An 18,074-nucleotide genomic window follows, 5' to 3' on the forward strand; every position below is an offset into this window, starting at 1 on the left:
CCTGTTGCCGAGAAGCCAGGGAACATCCCAGTGCCGACCTGCCGTGGTCTCCATCCTCAGCTGGCTCTTGGCATGCCCCTTGGGGGTCCTTGCCCTTTGCCTACTCCTCTTTATTGCAGGTGGTTTGAGCAGCCTGCCTCCAGTGCAGCATCCTTCGCCCCCAACCTCCTGCCCACGGGAAGCAATCAGGCAGGAGACCAGCAGGACCAGGTCCTCACCTAGCACTGATTTCAGCTAATTTGTTGTCCGAGCCTTTGGGCAAGACTACCCTGCTCCTTTCATCCTTTCTTCTTTCCAGCCCACAGGCAACAGATTCTGCCAGTGTCACCTCCAGCACAAACCCGTCCCCATCCCTCACCAGCTCTGTGTGAGGCTCAGGGTTTTTCCCCGTTCTCCACGGCTGCATTTTTATACAAGGCAATTTTCTGCCCGGCTTTTGTTCTCTGCCTGCCTGGCGGTGCCTCCCTGTCCCCGCTCCCTGCCAACCCCGGCGGGTTGTTTTTGGAGGCTGCCAGAGGTCGGGAGAACCTGCACCCTGGTGGGGTGGGACCTGGGAGGGCTGCTTGGCCAGGTGACAGTCGGCGGTGGTGGTCCCCGTCCCTCACAGCTCGGTGGGCTGCTCCCAGGAAGGGGACGAGTCCCAGCAAGGTGTGGGTGCCACACGGGGACCCCGCTGCCCCATCCCCTGAGCCCTCGGCAGGTGGGCTGTGGTGGCTGGGGGGTGACTGGGGTGATTGGGGGTCAAGTGGGGGTAACTGGTGAGCAGCTGGGGGTGACTGGGGAGCAGCTGTAGAGTTACAGGAGAGAATCCAGTGGGCAACTGGAAGTAACTGGGAGTAACTGGAGGCAGCTGGGGGTGACTGAGGGCAGCTGGGGCTGATTGGGAGACAAGTGGGGGTAACTGGTGAGCAGCTGGGGGTGACTGGGGAGCAGCTGTAGAGTTACAGGAGAGAATCCAGTGGGCAACTGGAAGTAACTGGGAGTAACTGGAGGCAGCTGGGGGTGACTGAGGGCAGCTGGGGCTGATTGGGAGACAAGTGGGGGTAACTGGTGAGCAGCTGGGGGTGCCTAGGAGCAGCTGTAGGGCTACAGAAGAGAATCCAGTGGGCAACTGGGATCAGCTGGGAGTAACTAGGTTCACCTGGGAGTAACTGGGGGCAGCTGGGGGGAAGCCGGGGGTGCCTGGGGGTAGGTGAGGGGCAGCGAGGGGTGACTGGGAGCAGCTGAGGGTGATTGGGGAGCAGATGTAGGGTTATGGGAGAGAATCCAGTGGACAACTGGGAGCAGCTGGGAGTAACTGGTGGGAGTAACTGGGAGCTGCTGGGGGTGACTGGTGGGCAGCTGGAGGTAGTTGGGAGGCAGAAAGGGGTGACTGGGGTGCGGCTCGAGGTAACTGGAGGCAGCTGGGGGTGACCGGGGGCAGCTGGCGGTGCTGGGGCAGGCGGTAGGACCGCGGGGGCGCCGCAGCGACGCTCGCCCCGCCCTCGGCCACGCCCCCCGGCGCCGTCCGTCGCTCGCTGTCAGCGGCTCCGCGCAGGTGTGGGCTCGCGGCGCGGTCGCGGCGTGATGACGTAAGCGGGAGCGCGAGGCGGCGGGTTACGGCGTCTCCGCCATGGCGAAGACCGTGGCCTATTTCTACGATCCGGACGTGGGCAACTTCCACTACGGTGCGGGCGGGGGCGGGCCTGGAGGAGAACTGGGGCAGTGACGGAGGGGCCAGTCCCGGCTCGGAGCGGGGGGATGGCCCAGCCCGGCCCTGGCTCGCCGGGGCGGCCTGAGGACGGTCTCCTCACCGCGTCCCGGGGCCGAGCGGCCCTGGTGGGGGGTGGCTCGGCGGGCCCCGTCACGGTCCTGCGCTGGGCCCGCCCCCGGCGGGGGGGCGGGAGGCTGGTGTCTCCCCTCGGTGACTCCCCGTGTCGTTTGCCTTCCAGGAGCGGGGCACCCCATGAAGCCCCATCGCCTGGCGCTGACCCACAGCCTGGTCCTGCACTACGGGCTCTACAAGAAGATGATCGTAAGTGGCGCTTCTCCTGGGGTCTAACGGGGTCGTCCCCCCCAGGCAGCGGGGGAAGAAGAGGCTGCGGCAGGTGGCTTTGGGCAGGCAGCCGCCAGAGTGGATGTTTTCAGTTTCGGCATGTGTGAAAGGTGCCAGAGATCTGTGTGCTGTCCTGCTGACTTCAGTCGTGGCCTCCATGTTAAGGCTTGGACCATGTTAGTAGGTTCTTCACAGCTTTCTTGTGTCTCTGCCTCTCCTTGAGCTCCACTTTTGGCACAGCAGGTAACAGAGTTGTTGCAGACAAGGCTTTAAGCAGTCTCAGGCATTTTCATCAGCTTGAGCCCCCACCATACCACCCAGAGCTGATTTGAAAGGCACCATCATTGGCTGTCAGTGTCTTGTTCAAACTTGTACATACAGTGCCATGCCTGGAGCTGCAGCAGTGCTACTGGGGACCATACATGAAATTTCTGTGTCTCTAGCCCCTTCTATGAAGGACCCATTGTGGGTCCACCCACTGTGGACCATGTGATTGTAGAATAGTAAAGCTGAAAAAAAAACCCTCAAGAGGCTTCCTAATTCACCTTGGTGCCTTAATGGGGTTCACTAATCCCATCTCATACCTGATAAATGGTTGTCCAACCTGCTCTTCGAAGTCTTTGTTGCCCAGCCAGCTCAGACAACCTAGTCCAGTGCACTCCGGTTGTTACTGTTAGAAAGATTTTTTTCTTCCTGATATCTAGCCTGTGTAAACCTTGTAAAACATGATCAGCATGTAGCAATAATCAAAAAGAAAACTTAAGTCTTAATCTTTCAAGAAACAAACTAGTTTTGGGATGATGATATCACTACGAATGTGTGGTACCTGTCTTGTGAGGTATTTTATTTCACTTTGTGCAAACGGCATTGAACTGTGCTCCTTTCCTTAGAATCCCTGTTCACTTTTCTGCCTGTTCTTGCAGCACAGAGCAGATGAAAAGCTCTTAGGAGTACAGGGCATGTAACTTAATGCTTGACGATGCAAGATCAAGGCAGGAGTGGTAAAAGTCTTCTACTGTTCTGCCCCTTTTGACATGGCTTCTGCCCCCCTTTTGATGCATAGAACATGCCACCCGCAGCTGCTGATTGTTTTGGGGCAACTTGTTTTGTCTCCTGTTGGCTTATTCTCGCTTTTGGTGCAGCAGGATTGCTTCTAAGCTGTTTTGGACCGTTGAGCAACTTAATTCCTGGGCTGACTGGTGTGGTTCCAAGTTATGCTATCTGATCCAGGGGCCGGGTGTAGCTGCTGCCTATTGTCTCCACAGCCTGTGATCTGTTTGATGTGCCCTGGGGAAAGGCCGCTACCCAGAATGTTATTCTAAATATTATAGGCTACAGCTCCAGGCGTTTCTGGTTTTATGTACGTATATGTATGTATTTATATATATGTATATATAGGGACATACATGCATTTACGGTGTCTTTTCATGGGAATTACCTTGTTAAAAGAGGTGAAGAGCGCTTCTGTCACAGTCATCGTGCATTGCTAGTAAACAGGGAGGGGAGGTGAAAAATGGGTACAAAACTGTGATCTGTGAGCTTTGTTGTGACTTTTCCCCATCCTTCCTCTTTGTGCTTGTGCATCCCATGTACGTTCCTCACCCTTCTGCAGTCGGGCTCTGCTCCATGTGACGCTGCAAATCAGCCACTTCCCCTGTTACTCATGAGCCTGAACTGGATGACCCCACAGATTACTCAAAGGCATGTGCTCTCAAAATGATTGTAGAACTCAACTGTAGATTGTTGCTTGCAGTTGTAGATGATTGCAAGTAACTGGTAATAGACTCGGGCTTATTTTGAGGCTGTGGAGAAGAAAGCGTGATCAACTTGTCTCAGTGATGCGTTTTCACATCTGCAGCATGCTTTACGGATAAATCATGAGCTGCTATGAAAATACGGTGATCGTGCAGAGCTGTCAGGCAGAAACGTGCAAATTCTAGTCCCTCTCCAGCTAGGCCAGGCACTTCTCCAGACTATGATTAACTTCCCAGGTTCCTTCATCCCCACCATGAGATGTTAAGCAAAACCAACTTTGACTGCACCCTCAAAGACCTGACTAAATACTTAGTTGTTGTGATACCAAAAAAGCCTGTCCTTAAAGGTCACTTCTGAAGCACTTGAAAATCGGGCAATGTTAAAATCAAAGTTGTATCACTGTGAGCACAAGAGAGCAGGATTAGACCAGTGGTTTTTGTTCTGGCATGTTCACAGTGTCTTCTCCACTATATGGGCAGCACAAAGTGCAAAATTCTTGCAAGCCTGATAGCAGTACAGTTTTCCTGCTCTTTATTTTTTAGGGCAAAGTCTGAACAGCCAAACCAATACAAGTGGGGCAGAGGGAAAAGCTAGATCTCAGCTGCTTTGTACCTGCCCGTCCATGCTGCACAGCTTTGTCATTATCTCTAGCACTGTACAAGTGCCTGGCATTTGGCATGGGCTCAAGTTCAAGCTCTTTCACTGCCAGCATATCTGCTTCTGTGGTGAGAGATCTATGGATTGAGTGAAAGCAAGTAGAAAAGAAGCTGTCCCAAAACTAAAGCACAATATCAATTTTTAAAGGAAGGTGCTAAAAAGGACCAGTGGAACAGTTCCTTGATGCAATATATAAAATTAATTTGGTATGTTTAAACGTTAGAAAAGCTTCCCTGTGTAATTAATATAATTCCCTAGTAAAATCGCATCCAGCCGCGGTGACCTGCTGTTGTGCTCGCAGGGGGATGCAGCTGGAGTGCACTCAGGGCACATGGAATCTTTACAGAATTTATCTTTCAGATTTTTACTGTAAATGTATGAACTTCTATGAATAACTTCCCTAGGGTTGGGATTTTTCTTGCAGAAACAGCAAAAAGCATATTCTGACATAACACTTTTAAATGTCAAATCCATGTCTGAATGGGGCAGTAGGCAGAGCTGTACACTTCGCCATATTTTTGGTCTTGAAACCCTTTTTTGGGGGTTATATCTTCCACAAGATGCCATCATGAAGCTCAAAACCACAGAGGAAACTTCATCCTGAACAGTCAGTGACTGGCAAAGTTAGCAGCAAATAAAAGCGGGGATTATGGTCAGTTGTGACTATAAAAGGTCCTGTTAACTTTATGTTGTGGTTACATCATTATCCGCCCTCTCTGTCTCCTCCAAATAAAAGGCCGCTATCCTATCAAGCTGGGTTCGCCTCTTCACACCTTTCCTAGCTTATCTGTGGCTGCAGTGCACAAGAACATGGTGAACCAAGGCTCAGCATTGCCAAAAGAGGGAGGGTTGTCCTGCTGCTCACCTTCTCTACTCCTCTACTGCATCTTCCTGCTGCCTTTCTTGTGCTGTATCTGGAAGCTGTTGGATCCCTGCGTGAACTGATGCAACTCAATAACTCGGCAAAGCCAGGAGAGTTTTCTGTGGAGTTAGAAAAACAAGGCAGCAAACAGAGGGGGCTGAGTGCCAGACCTTGCTTAGGAGGGTGGGTGGGTGGGATTGCTGGGAGCAGGGTGAAAGGTGAAAGGCAGGTTTCTCGTTCTGCCAGCAGCTGAGTCAGTCCTGAAGCTTTTGGTTTTCTTTTTCACGTCCCTTCTTTTTGTTGTCCAAGAGAGCCTCTGAATATCCTGTAAGAGTTATTTCTTCTCCATGAGGACTCTTTAGCATTGGTTTTGGTCTTGTTTGATTTAATCAGCTGTCTGGGTTCCTGGGAGGTACCTATGCAGAGCCCTCATGGGGAATAGGTCTTGCCTTCACCCTTAGCAGCTGCACTAATGGCTCATGCTTGTGGGCCACCTCATCCTCCTTGTTGGAGTTGTCAGAGGCAGCAGCCTCTGAGAAACACCAAACCCCATCTATCCATACGACATACAGATCAATTGAGGAAAGGAGACATGTTTGTTAGGGTATATTGTGTCTCTGAAAATTAACATGTTTCCTGCTTAGCCCAGGAAAGAGGCGCATTGGTGCGGTTGCCCTGATAAATTTTCCCTTTGGAGACAAGCTCGTGCATCTTACTATTTTTTTCATGTGTTCCACTTTTTCTATAAAGTGTATGCTTTAATTAAGAGAAGTTGGGAAACACAAAAAAGATCTCTTATTGATTTCAGTACAACTTTAATTTCCTCTCGCCAGGTATGTGGTGTTAATTTTTAACTTCCTGTATATTGATGTATGTGCATTAGGTGCCAAACTGGCAAGCCTGTATTGTCACAAGATCTTTAATTGGAATCCATTGAGTTCCCTGACCATTTTTCGCCAGCTTTCCAAAGGAAACAAAGCTTATGCAACTCTTCCGTCTGCCTGTGAGCTTTCTGCAAATAACTTTTCAACCTATCAGCCCATTGCAGGCAAATCTGCAGAAGGACTGAAACCACCCCTATATCAAGGTCTTAAAATTATATGAAAGCTGGTGACTGATAAGGGAATAGTGTCCCCCAGTGAAGAAAAAGCTGTAGTTTGAACTCTGCTGTTTTATTCTGCTGGCTTGCCAAAGGAGGGGGGTGTGTGCAGTGGGGGAAGGAGGGCCTCAGAGTATGTGGCAAGAGCTGCAGTTATTATGAGAGGCAGGAGATGGGTTTATGGCTGAAAGAGAAAAATCAGTAGGAAAGCAGGCTTCGTGGAGCAACTTGTTGAATTTAAATGAACATGAATGTCAGGAAGCCAATGTATTGGAACATTTTTTGATATACCTCATACAGGTCATTTGTCAATTAGCTTGAGATTTCTTGCAGCCAAAGTAAACGCGAGTTTGTATGGGAAATAAGTCTTGCCTTTCTCTCTTGAAGGTATTCAAACCGTACCAGGCATCCCAGCATGACATGTGCCGATTCCACTCTGAGGACTACATAGACTTCCTGCAGAGAGTGAGTCCCAACAACATGCAGGGATTCACCAAGAGCCTCAACGCCTTCAACGTGGGCGATGACTGGTGAGTGCTCTGTGCTGCGTGTCCCTCCTGTGTATATTACTGGAACCTCCTTGATTCCTTTCCCTTCTCTTTAGATCTTGCAGTCCTCCTTTTTAGATCTGTATTTAGGCTGTAAGCTTGTTGGATTAGAGACTGTGTCTCTACTTGTTCTTGCAGAGCCTCCAGTTCTTCTCAACATGCTAACTTTTTTTAAATAATTGCCCGTCATTTTAGCTACCTTAATATGTGTATGTTAAATTCAAGACAGCTTTGAGAGCCTGATTTTCAGGTAGAACTGAGGAGATACTCATGCTTCTGTACAAAACTATGTGAGATCTTGTTGAGAATATTCAGTTCCAGTCTTTAATGCTCGTGAGAGATGAAACTTGAAAGAAATATGTGGAAGGGCTCTATGGGTGACTGAGGAAATAGCAATATGCCTTGTCTGGTTGAGGATTATAGGGGCTGTCAGAGAGTAAGATTGTTCTAATATATTTTGTGGAGAGGAAAGCTGTAAGTACTAGCATGGGAGGAGTTATGTTAGCTAGAGAACAGTGTTATCCCAAGAAGATACTAGTATAGCTTAGTTTTTAATATTTAGGCTGAGAATCAGAAGACTGTTCTGTAACCTTGCTGCTCTGATGATCAGAAACCATCTTCTTATCAGAAATGAAAGGGGAAATAAAGCCCCACAGTCTTTAAGCCATTGCTTGTCCATGTATGTAATTTGTGATGTGATGCCAGCAAGCTGGTGACACAGGGGCTCCACATCCTGTGTTTCTGTACTCTCCTGGTGCCTGGGCTGGCTCTGCATGGTGGGATGGATCAGACCTCAGCACTGTCTTAAGAGCAGTGTTCATCTCCGGTTGCAGTGTACTGCACGCTGGGCTGTGCACTTGGAAGCAGAGAGGGGGCAGGATCTTCCAGGTACAGCGGGGGGGAGATAGTGCAGGAGCAGACCAGTCCTCCCCTCTTCTGATGCAGTGTCTCACATCATGTCCTAGCTCTGGGCATGTGTCAGCAGGGCTGCAGGACAGACACCAGCACACGTTGTGAGCAGGGGGGAGCCTTTTCAGGACTAGCTTGGAAGCTTTGGTAATCATTATCAAATTCATTGAGTTTCCCATTGTGTTTGCAGCCAGATTGCTCACTTGCTGGTACTCAGTGTGCTATAAGCAGGGTCAGAGTGATCCCAAATTAACTCTGTGACAGAGAATGAGTTTTGATCTTGCTCAGGTAATGTCCCTGGACAATTTTATTCCTGGCTTTACTCTGGAGAAAGGGGGAGGAATGAGAAGTTGTTCTGTGTTTGAGTCATAGTTTCTTTTTCAGCCCAGTATTTCCAGGCCTCTTCGAATTTTGCTCTCGCTATACTGGGGCCTCACTGCAGGGAGCAACACAGCTGAACAACAAGGTAACTGAGCTGATGTGCTTATCTTTTTGAAACACAGGCATAAGCCAACTGATTTTCAATTTAAGGAGAACCTCATGGATGTATTTTGTAAAACAACATAGCAAGCACTGCTGTGTTGCAGTGTAAATACCTGGTGTTGTATGACTGTTAAGCTTGAGACCATTCCTGTACTGTCAGAGGCAACCATTTAGTAGATGTTTAATCCAGAGGGAGCCACAGGATACTAACGCTGCATGTACTAAAATCACAAAGTACTCTCGGCGCTGTAGAACAAACCTGGAGTCTTTAATGAAACCAGCTGCTGGGAAACCTAAAGACTGCTGCTAGGTCTGCACTATGGAAATGCACTAAATGAGATCATAGAATCGTAGAATCCTTTGGATTGGAAGGGACCTTTACAGGTCATCTAGTCCAACCCCCCTGCAAGAGCAGGGACATCTTTAACTAGATCAGGTTGCTCAGAGCCTCATCCATCCTGACCTTGAATGTTTCCAGGGATGGGGCCTCCACTACCTCTCTGGGCAACCTGTTCCAGTACCTCACCACCCTCACTGTAAAAAATTGCTTTCTTAAATCCAGTCTAAATCTGCCCTCCCTTAGTTTAAAACCATTGCTCCTTGAGATCCTGCAGAAGGTCTGAAGAAGAGGGTCCCTCGGGAGGGTATCAAAAAAAGCTACAGAGGTCTGAGTCTTTTAGAGACCTGAGAAAGGTCTAATGAGTGTGAAGAACAAGTGCAGGAACAAACTCCATGTGCCAGGTACTGTGCCTGCTGCTGGCTGGAAGGGGAGCAGTGGTGGTGGGAGATGATCTTTTCTGATCTAACAGGGAATGTAGAGCACAGGACTAATCGAGTATGGACATGATGTAACCAAAACTGTTGGCTGGGCTAATGACCAAGATGGAGCTTTGGAAAGGCCTCCGTAGGAGAAGGAAAGGACAGAAAGGTGTTTGTCGGCCACAGGGCTGGGCAGGTTGCAGTGGGTCCAAGGTTGTTGCTACCACGTTGTCACCTTAAATTAACTTGTATTTCCTTTCTTAGATCTGTGATATTGCAATAAACTGGGCAGGGGGCCTGCATCATGCCAAAAAGTTTGAGGTAATGAGGCAAATCTGCATACTCCTCTGTCTCTTTGAGGCCCAGGCTCTGTGTTGATCCCATTCTAATGCTATTGGGTTTTCTCTGTCTTGCAGGCTTCTGGGTTTTGTTACGTTAACGACATAGTTATTGGCATTCTGGAGCTGCTCAAGTAAGGACATGGGGCAAGTGCAGTACTGTCCTGGCTGGCATGTGGTTTCCCTCTGCTGCTTCACTGTTCTCTCTCTCTGTTTCCCCACCTCATTTGCCTTTCTAGAGTCCAGGAAGGCCAACATCTTGATTTTTGACCTGGCCTCTTCTTTAGGCACAAGAAGGGGGCCTTGAGAATTGGAATACCTGACTCCAGTTTTGTTGCATGCAGCTTAAGTGATGCAGAAGAGTTCTTCAATTCCATTTCTCCTTATCCATCTGTGAAATACTCATTTTGGGGTCTCCTGAGTCTCAGTGTTTTTGTCACAGTGAGCCTTTTGTAGGTAAATGCAAATTATGGCTCACTGGAGACAGTTAAATGACTCAAATCTTTCTTGATTTGCTTGAGCGGCTTAACACGACTTGAGCAACACATGGATGATCAAAGGACACTTGCTTTGAGTAGAAAAGAGTCAGGGGGTTTTTGTTTTTGTTGTTGTTTTGAAAATGAAAAATAAATTCAGAATGGGAGGAAGAGTTACAGAAATATCTTCTGTTTCTTGGATTAATCTGTGATTATTTTTCTTTTTGTATTCTCAAATGCCCTCCTTGTCACTGAATCTGCGACAACCTGTTGTGGAATTAAAAAAGATTTGGGGTTGACCGGAGAAAGTTACATGACTGGTGGCAAGCTTACGTGCTCTCAAAGTCAGATTTATGGGATGTACTGGTGTTTCTTGTACCTCCGTCCTCTCTGCCAGTCTTCCCTGCTTTGTGTTTGGAACCTCAGGTCTTCACAGTGTATCTCTGCGCAACCATTTTCTAAACTCATGAGTCCCATATGCCAGAGGCTTCAAATACAGCCCAGTTGCCCCTCATGGGAGATTGTAATATGTCCCTATTCTTTTGTTCCCTGTTTCCAGGAACCATTTCTGCAGCAGGTGGCTGCATACTTGAGTTTGCTTCCCACCATGGGAGTACTGTGGTGCCTCTGCTCTTAGAAGGTCATTTTCTTCCTTTACCAGTGTGCAAGGGCTGTGTGTATGCAACCCCTTTTTCTCCTTGCTGTCATTTGTCTACAAGATGAATAATCTGGGCTGCCTTAAATAGTTTGTCTCTTGGGAGACTGAGGCAAGGTACTGGTCTGCCAATCAGCATGGGTCAGCACTATCCCCAGTTTGATCAGATCACTGCAGACATGCTTAAAGCCATGGTTCCAATGCAGATGGCACAAACCACATGCTCTTCCTCTCTGCTTCAATGTTGTCTTGTTTTTTCAGGTCCCTCCCCAGTCCCCTAGGATTTTGGCATGGATGCCAGATCCCCTGTTCTTTGGGGATTGACCAGATGCAGTATTTCCTTGGGAAAAGTTGGAGAAGTTATCTCCAGCTGAGCAGACAGCTCTAGAGCTGGCAGGCAGGGATGGCTTAGGGCCACGTCTCCAGTGCTCAACAGCACATCAGCTTTGACCATTACCCCAATGTGTTTACTTGTGATGATCTCCCCTTCTTCACCTTCTGTCTCTGTGACCCAGCAGGCGGCTTCTCCAGTAAGTTTAGTCCAGCCTGGTGTTCTTGGTGCTAGGCAGCTGGGACATAGTGCTGCCAGTAGACTGGCATGTGGAGGAAGTAAGTGTTCCTACCTCCTCCTTGGCTGGCTTACCTTTAACTTCCTGATATGGTTAAAAATCGTTGGAGCGCTTAAAAATTAACTAAGGGCACGTTGTTTGTAGGGGAAACAAAACCCCACAACTTTCTAACACCCAGGTAGTTAAAATAGGTTTTCTTTATTATGTGCTTTCCAAGATATTTCTGGCCCCGTGTGAAAACCTTTTATTCTAGTATCTCTTTCCAAGCACATCAGAAGAAAATGTTTTAGTGGTGGGGCGTGTTTGACTCTATACAAATGTCACGTATCTGAAGCCATTTGATATGCCTGGAGTGGGACAGGTGAGTTCTTTTGGAAAGTGGGCTTGCAGGTAGATGTCAGTGGTGGTTTTCAGAGCTCTAGGCGATACTGAGGTATGTGGGCAATAGTGAGGCTGGGTGTGGTGCAGACAGTAATACTGTATTTCCTCCTGTATTATACAGATATCACCCACGTGTTCTGTATATTGATATTGATATCCATCATGGAGATGGTGTGCAGGAGGCTTTCTACCTGACGGACCGTGTCATGACAGTGTCATTTCATAAATATGGGAACTATTTCTTTCCTGGTACAGGTATGTATTTTGCCTTATAGTGTGAACCTGGTTGCTTCAGAATCCTTTGAAAGCTCTGCTGGAGTATAAAAATGTAAAATCACAAAATTGGAGCTGTGGGGAGAAGTGATGGAAAAAAGGGCATGGAAAAGCAATTAGAGAGGAAAGGAACAGAAGTGTAGTCATTTGTAAGAAAGAGGGATTCTAGCTAGGTTAACAGAGATCTCAACCCAGACCAGATCTGGCCTTTCCACACCAGCTCTGAAGTCTCAGATCTGTTGTGATTCTCCTGTCTTTCCCTGGCCAGGTGACATGTATGAAGTTGGTGCAGAGAGCGGTCGTTATTACTGTCTCAACGTGCCTCTACGAGATGGCATTGATGACCAAAGTAAGTAGGTGTTTTCTGCCATTTCTCCTTGCCCAGACACTTGCTGGTCCTTCTGTTCCAGAGCCATGACTAATCTACCTTTCTCTCCAAAGGTTATAAACACCTCTTCCAGCCAGTCATTAACCAGGTGGTAGATTACTATCAGCCCACCTGCATAGTACTGCAGGTAAGAAATCAAGCCTCTGCACATGTCCATCCCTTTCAGAGGCTGTAGGTTGGAAGGGTGTGCTATCGATGTGTTACCTTCTGTTCCCAGGGGATCAGGGTTGGTGTGTCCTAGCTGAGCTTCCGTCTGTTACCCTCTGGTGAATGAGGGTGGCCAAGGGGTGGGGATGCTGACATGTCTGGAAAGCAAAGCCTCCATAGCAAAAATTCAGTTGTTCTTTTTCTGTTCCCCAGTGCGGTGCTGATTCTCTGGGTTGCGACCGTTTGGGTTGTTTTAACCTCAGTATAAGAGGACATGGGTAAGTACAGCGGGGCTGGGGCAGAGCAGTTAGCTAAAAGACTGCCCTTTAGTCTGAAGGGCTCTGAGTCCTCTGCTGTGAGGCTTGAGCTTTGATTTCAGCCTTCCAGCAGCACCAGCAGTTTTGAGGTTTTTTTAACTCTTGTGTGACAGGAGGGTGTCTCAGAATGAGGCTTTGTACAAGGCACTGCAGAGTAGCACGTGGTTCTGACTCCCTGGGTGGAAGCCCTGAACTCCATGTGTATCGCACCAGCCATGGTGGGGTTTGAGTGTACGGTGGCATTTTTGACATGTGAATGTGTGCTGCAGTTAACAGCTCTGGTATTTTTTTGTTTGGGGTTTCTAGGGAGTGCGTGGAGTATGTAAAGAGCTTCAACATCCCCTTGCTGGTACTGGGAGGAGGTGGTTACACAGTCCGCAATGTGGCACGATGCTGGTGAGTCTCTTCTGTGCTTGTTGAAGGTCACTGGTTAAGCAGTTGCTGTGGGCTTTGTCCCTGCATGCACCACATAGCTTTCTCTGGACTGAGCTCATCTTGTTCCATGTTTTCAGGACTTATGAAACGTCACTGCTTGTAGATGAAGCAATTAGCGAAGAGCTCCCGTACAGTGGTAAGTTGGAGTTCTGGTTTCTTCTCATTAGCTGAGCTAAAGTATTTGTTATATCAGCTGAAGAATTAACGCTTCTATTCTGCATTGACCAGAGATAAGACCAGGGCCAAAGTGACAGCAATTTCTGATCTAGAGATGGCCTTAGTCATCTCCTGCTGCCCACTTGTAGGCTTTGCTGGTAGGACACACTCTTACTGTGTCATGTATCATTCAATTTGGATTGTTTCCTATTGAGTGACCTGAGCATTACTTTTGCTTGCTCTGTTGTTTCATATAATTCCTTGTGGTTGCAGAGCTGTACGTCACTGTGCTTTTTAAGGTCTGGTCACCCCTAGTGTGATGGGAGAGTGAGCTCTGCTTCCCTGCAGAGCAGAGCAGCTGGTGGCTGGGCTCCCTTGCCTCTGTGCTGTAACCCTCTTGCTCGTTCCATCACAGAGTACTTTGAATACTTTGCTCCAGACTTCACCCTTCATCCTGATGTCAGTACGAGGATTGAAAATCAGAACTCCAGGCAGGTAAGTGCTTGCAGCCTTATTGCAATATGAGCTATGTACTCCCAAAACCCTGTGGGTGATAGAGCCCAGGCAAGGAATTCCTGTGGGTCAGAAAGCTGACAAAGAACAAGCAGAGCCTTTCTACTGCAATGTCAGGAAGTCTCATAGCATTAGAGAACCTTGCTGGGTTGTCTTACTGTTTTCTATATGCTTGAGTATCAATGATTGAATTCACTCTCCCACCTCGTCTGCTCTGATAAATAGCTTTTTGCACAAATATGTTTCTCGTGGCCACCACATAGATGATGCAGGCAGGTAGCAGTGCTGATAGTTGTGACTCTGCAAACTGCCAGATCTCACTGTAGTGATCCCTCTGTTTTTTTTCTACATAGTACTTGGATCAGATCAGGCAGACGATATTTGAGAATCTGAAAATGCTGAACCATGCTCCCAGTGTGCAGATCCATGATGTCCCTTCTGACTTGCTCAGCTATGATCGCACAGATGAGCCTGATCCAGAGGAAAGAGGCTCTGAGGAAAACTACAGCAGGTACCAGCTCTCTTGTGCTGGAGAAATGGGTTTCCCTTTCTGTCCTTGCTAGGATGGGCAGATGATATACCAGAGACGGTCTGTTTCCTAGAACAGATACTAAGTCACTTTGGAGTCCCTGGTTTTATCCAGGGAGCTTTTCTGTAGAAATCCATGGTGTCCTCACATAACATTTAATGGGGTGTTTGGGTGCAGGGCATCTTCTGACCTTGGGCAGTGTGACCTAGGCATTCTTCTCTGGCCCCAAGAGTGCCAGGGCTCTCCTCATTGATAGTGATTGTCTTTCCCCCAGGCCTGAAGCTGCCAACGAGTTTTATGACGGTGACCACGATAACGACAAAGAGAGTGACGTTGAGATCTGAGGGCTCTTGTGTGGGGCTCTGGACTATGAGAGGTCCCGCATTGGACATGGGTGCTTGGAGCAGATAACTGTGCCACACAGGAGCCAGTTAGCCCTCCCTTTGTATTTGATTGCATGTAGTGGCAGCAGAAACACCACCACTGCAGGCTTCTGCTACCTGGAGAGGCAGAGAGCAGTGAAATGTGTTCCTTACTTTCCACCATGTGTTACAGTTCCAGCTGTCACTGCTCTGGGAAATGGAAATTCAAGTAGCGCTCAAATCTGCTGTGTACTGGCTGGCAGCTGTGCCACAGCTGAGCCTGACCCATGCTGGTTCAGTCACCCCTGTAACTCCGATGCAGGCTTCTGTCAGCAAGGTGGGAGCTGGAGTGGTTGTGCCTATGATCTCTGCCTCTCTTCAGCAGCAACACCTGATACATCCTGCTCTTCCCGGCCCTCCAGTCAGGTACCCAGTCAATTGTCCTCTGAAGCCTGCACTGAGGGTTGCTTCCTGATGTCCCTTCTAGCCATCTGATGCTCCACAGCTCAAGGAAAACCATTCGAGAAGACAAGGCCAGTTGTGGGATAGGGGTCAGGAGTGTCCCTGCAGCAGGGAGCAGCTTGATGGAGCAGGATGGAAGAATGTATGCAGAGCGTAGTCTTGTCCGTTCCCCCTGTACTCAGTATTGCATTCACAAATGAGTACTGCAACACTTTGCCAAGTTGGACCTAACTCCCCTGTTTTCTTTATTCTTCGAGAGGCTAAAATCACTGTGGAACAGAGGTTTGGCTGCCAAGGTCAGTACATAGCGTGTCTTGTACCTCTAATGTAGCTTCCAGATGTGTTTTCCAAGTTCACACATGGCCCTTCTGTATGTTAGCAAGAGATTTGGGCTGCTTGTTCAATGGAAACCATTCCCTCTTGACTGTACCCCGGAGACATTGCTCTGCTTGTGGGTGAGGGAAGCTGCTTCCTCTGAGTCCTGTCGTCTTGCCCTCACACAGCAGAGATTTCTCTTGGCCATCCCTCAAATCCCAGACTTTGCTGCTCCTTCCCCTGAGTCGTCACCTGGTACCTGTCGTGGTTTGGAGTGTGCTATTTGGGGAGGCGGGAGGAGTTTAGCCTCTGACTGTCTGTACTGTTCTGTTTGTTTACTGGTGTCTTTAAACATTAAATGAAGAGGCAGTATTTTCTTACCTGACCTGTTGTTTGTCTGTTTAATGCTCACACCTTTTTGGCTCTTGTCCTCCCAAGGATTGAGAACGTGCCTATCATCCTTGGCAGGGTAGCGTCCTCTGCCATCTGACCTGTCTGAATGCATAGAGGGCATTCAGCTCCTCAAAGTGTGCGCTGCTGAGTTTTGGGCATCAGTGCACAACGAGGAGAGCGCCCTGAATTCCCTTACAAGAGGACATGTGGGCTGGTGGACACTCTTTCTTATGCCTCTGATTCCAGTAAAAGGTTTGCAGAAAGCTGCAGAGCTGATTCAAGAAACCTTTCCTGCAGTTGTTTTAAATATCATGGTTTCTTTGAGTTGCAGTTTCCATAAGAGTCTGCTCTTTGCAGTCTCACTTTCCTAAAGGCTGTATTAGTGACTACTTTTCTTCATTTTTTAGACCTGCTGCTATCTCCCTCTTCACTCCCCCTCCCCAGGTCCACAACATTTGGCCCTTATGAAATAAGTTTGTGGTGGCCTGCATGGATTGACGTTCCTCTTGGGTCTCTGCCAATAAACCTGTGGAAAAACGTGACAGAGAAAAGAAAAAAGTATTGAACCAAAGGTATCTAACATGGTAGGTGCCGGCCAGAGGGAGACACCAGCTTGACCCAGATCTGTTGATGTGTTCACAGGCGATGCTTATTCCTGTTAGGATGTTTACACAACCACCAGCCCAAGGCTTCAGCTTTGTGGGGAGGAGGTGAAGCTTGGCCACAAGTGAGCTACAGTTCATGTAACTACAGCGTGAAGCAGGCTGTAAGTCAGTCTTACTCCCACAAGGTGCCCAGAGAAGTAATTTATGGTAGAAGTAGACTAGATGTGGAGAAAGATGATGAAAGGTGTAGCACAGCTCCTGTATGAGGAATGACTTGATGGATGAGAATTCTTCAGCTGGAGAGAGAGAACTGAGCTGGGAAAGGATTTGTAAGGTCTATAAAACCACAAGTGTCGGACAGGGTTTCTCCAAATATTTTGATATTGGAGGAGTATCAAATGAAACTTGAAAGTGGCCAGCTCGAAAGGTTGCTTTGCACACACCTAGTTGAGCCATGCAAACTTTTGCCACTAGGTACTGTGAATGTGGTTTCAAAAGGGACTGGGGGGGGGGGGGGGGCGGGAACAAGGTTGTTAATACAAAGACACTCTAGGTGCAAATTGTTGGTGACTGGGTGAGTACTCTGGAGAAGTATTGCTGTGTGCTTACCCTGTGCTTGTACCATCCCTGCGTTTGCTATTTGGCTGCTGTGAAGTGGGCTCTGGGCTAGATGGACCTTACTCTGACCCCTGTTTGGTCAGCTGTATTTGTTTCTAGTATTCTGTAGCCAAGAAAATCTTTGCAAGTCAGAAGACACAAAATGCTGCTCCAGTGACTAGCCAGACTTGTGAAAAAGAAACGCTTTGTGTCTGAATAGAGAATAAACTTGTTTTATTCCAGCTTGCCATCTCACCTGGTGTCAGAGAGCTGGCTTGTTCCCTCTGCTGCTGTCATCACCTCCTGTAGCAAAATTGATTTACGGGGGAATCCAAGCTCCCACCTTGGGTAGCAGGCAGTGTTTGCTTGGGGGTGGTGGTGGAATTTTTCCCCTTGTAATTCTCTTACCTGTGAAGTTGGGAATCAACTTACCTTGCAACCCTCCCTGCCAGTCAGCACTGTCCCAGCTTTCTCTTCAGAGCCCTGTTCTGTCCTGTATTTTGAAACAGGGCTGGAAATCTAGAGTATCATCTTACCTGTGTTTCTAAATGTGGATCAGTCTGTAGAGATTTTTGTTTTTTCCTTATAGTTGTATTTTTGCACTGCAGCAGAGCTGTCAAAAATAAAAAAGCATGCACTACACTTGCTGTCCAGTATTTGCAAGGCTACTGGAGCCACATTAGACCACCATTTATCCCCTGGCATTGCCCAGTCATGGACACCTAGTGCCAGGGTATGACCAGCATGAGTCTGACAACCCCTGCACCAACCTAGATATCCCAGATAAGGTGGCAAACCTGCACCTCCTGCTGCTGATGCTGAACGACTGGTAGGCTGCTTCCTAAAACACTGGATGGGCTGGCAACAACTGAAATTGAATGAGGCCTGATTTAACTATCCGTAGGAAGTGTTTGAGAACATGTGCTTGTACAACTCTGTAGTTTACAAGGTGCAGGACTGCCCTGAGTTGCAGTGATGGATGTGGAGCGGGGGTCAGGGGAGGGTGAAAACACGCTAGAGCGTGTTTTTTCCTCTCTTGCTGTTTTTTCTTGCTTT

General features: G+C 48.2%; 1 protein-coding gene across 1 annotated transcript; it reads left to right on the forward strand.

Annotated features, from left to right (window-relative positions):
• Positions 1–1,530: 1,530 nt before the first annotated feature.
• Positions 1,531–16,930, forward strand: HDAC3 (histone deacetylase 3). Its single transcript, XM_075510106.1, has 15 exons — positions 1,531–1,667; positions 1,932–2,014; positions 6,796–6,938; positions 8,250–8,331; positions 9,372–9,428; positions 9,524–9,579; positions 11,648–11,781; positions 12,068–12,148; positions 12,241–12,314; positions 12,548–12,612; positions 12,958–13,047; positions 13,164–13,222; positions 13,658–13,737; positions 14,109–14,266; positions 14,559–16,930. The coding sequence occupies exons 1-15, from the start codon at positions 1,613–1,615 to the stop codon at positions 14,626–14,628; spliced, it is 1,287 nt and encodes a 428-aa protein (XP_075366221.1). The 5' UTR covers positions 1,531–1,612; the 3' UTR covers positions 14,629–16,930.
• The last annotated feature ends 1,144 nt before the right edge of the window (positions 16,931–18,074 follow it).

Source organism: Mycteria americana, chromosome 8, assembly GCF_035582795.1.
Source record: "Mycteria americana isolate JAX WOST 10 ecotype Jacksonville Zoo and Gardens chromosome 8, USCA_MyAme_1.0, whole genome shotgun sequence".
Taxonomy (NCBI): domain Eukaryota; kingdom Metazoa; phylum Chordata; class Aves; order Ciconiiformes; family Ciconiidae; genus Mycteria; species Mycteria americana.

Bases quoted from the DNA above. Each gene is read 5' to 3' on its own strand.
- HDAC3 (XM_075510106.1), top strand. From the start codon at position 1,613: ATGGCGAAGACCGTGGCCTATTTCTACGATCCGGACGTGGGCAACTTC. The intron at 6,939-8,249 runs GTGAGTGCTCTG...TTTCTTTTTCAG, and splicing joins TTCAACGTGGGCGATGACTG to CCCAGTATTTCCAGGCCTCT. The intron at 8,332-9,371 runs GTAACTGAGCTG...TTCCTTTCTTAG, and splicing joins CAACACAGCTGAACAACAAG to ATCTGTGATATTGCAATAAA.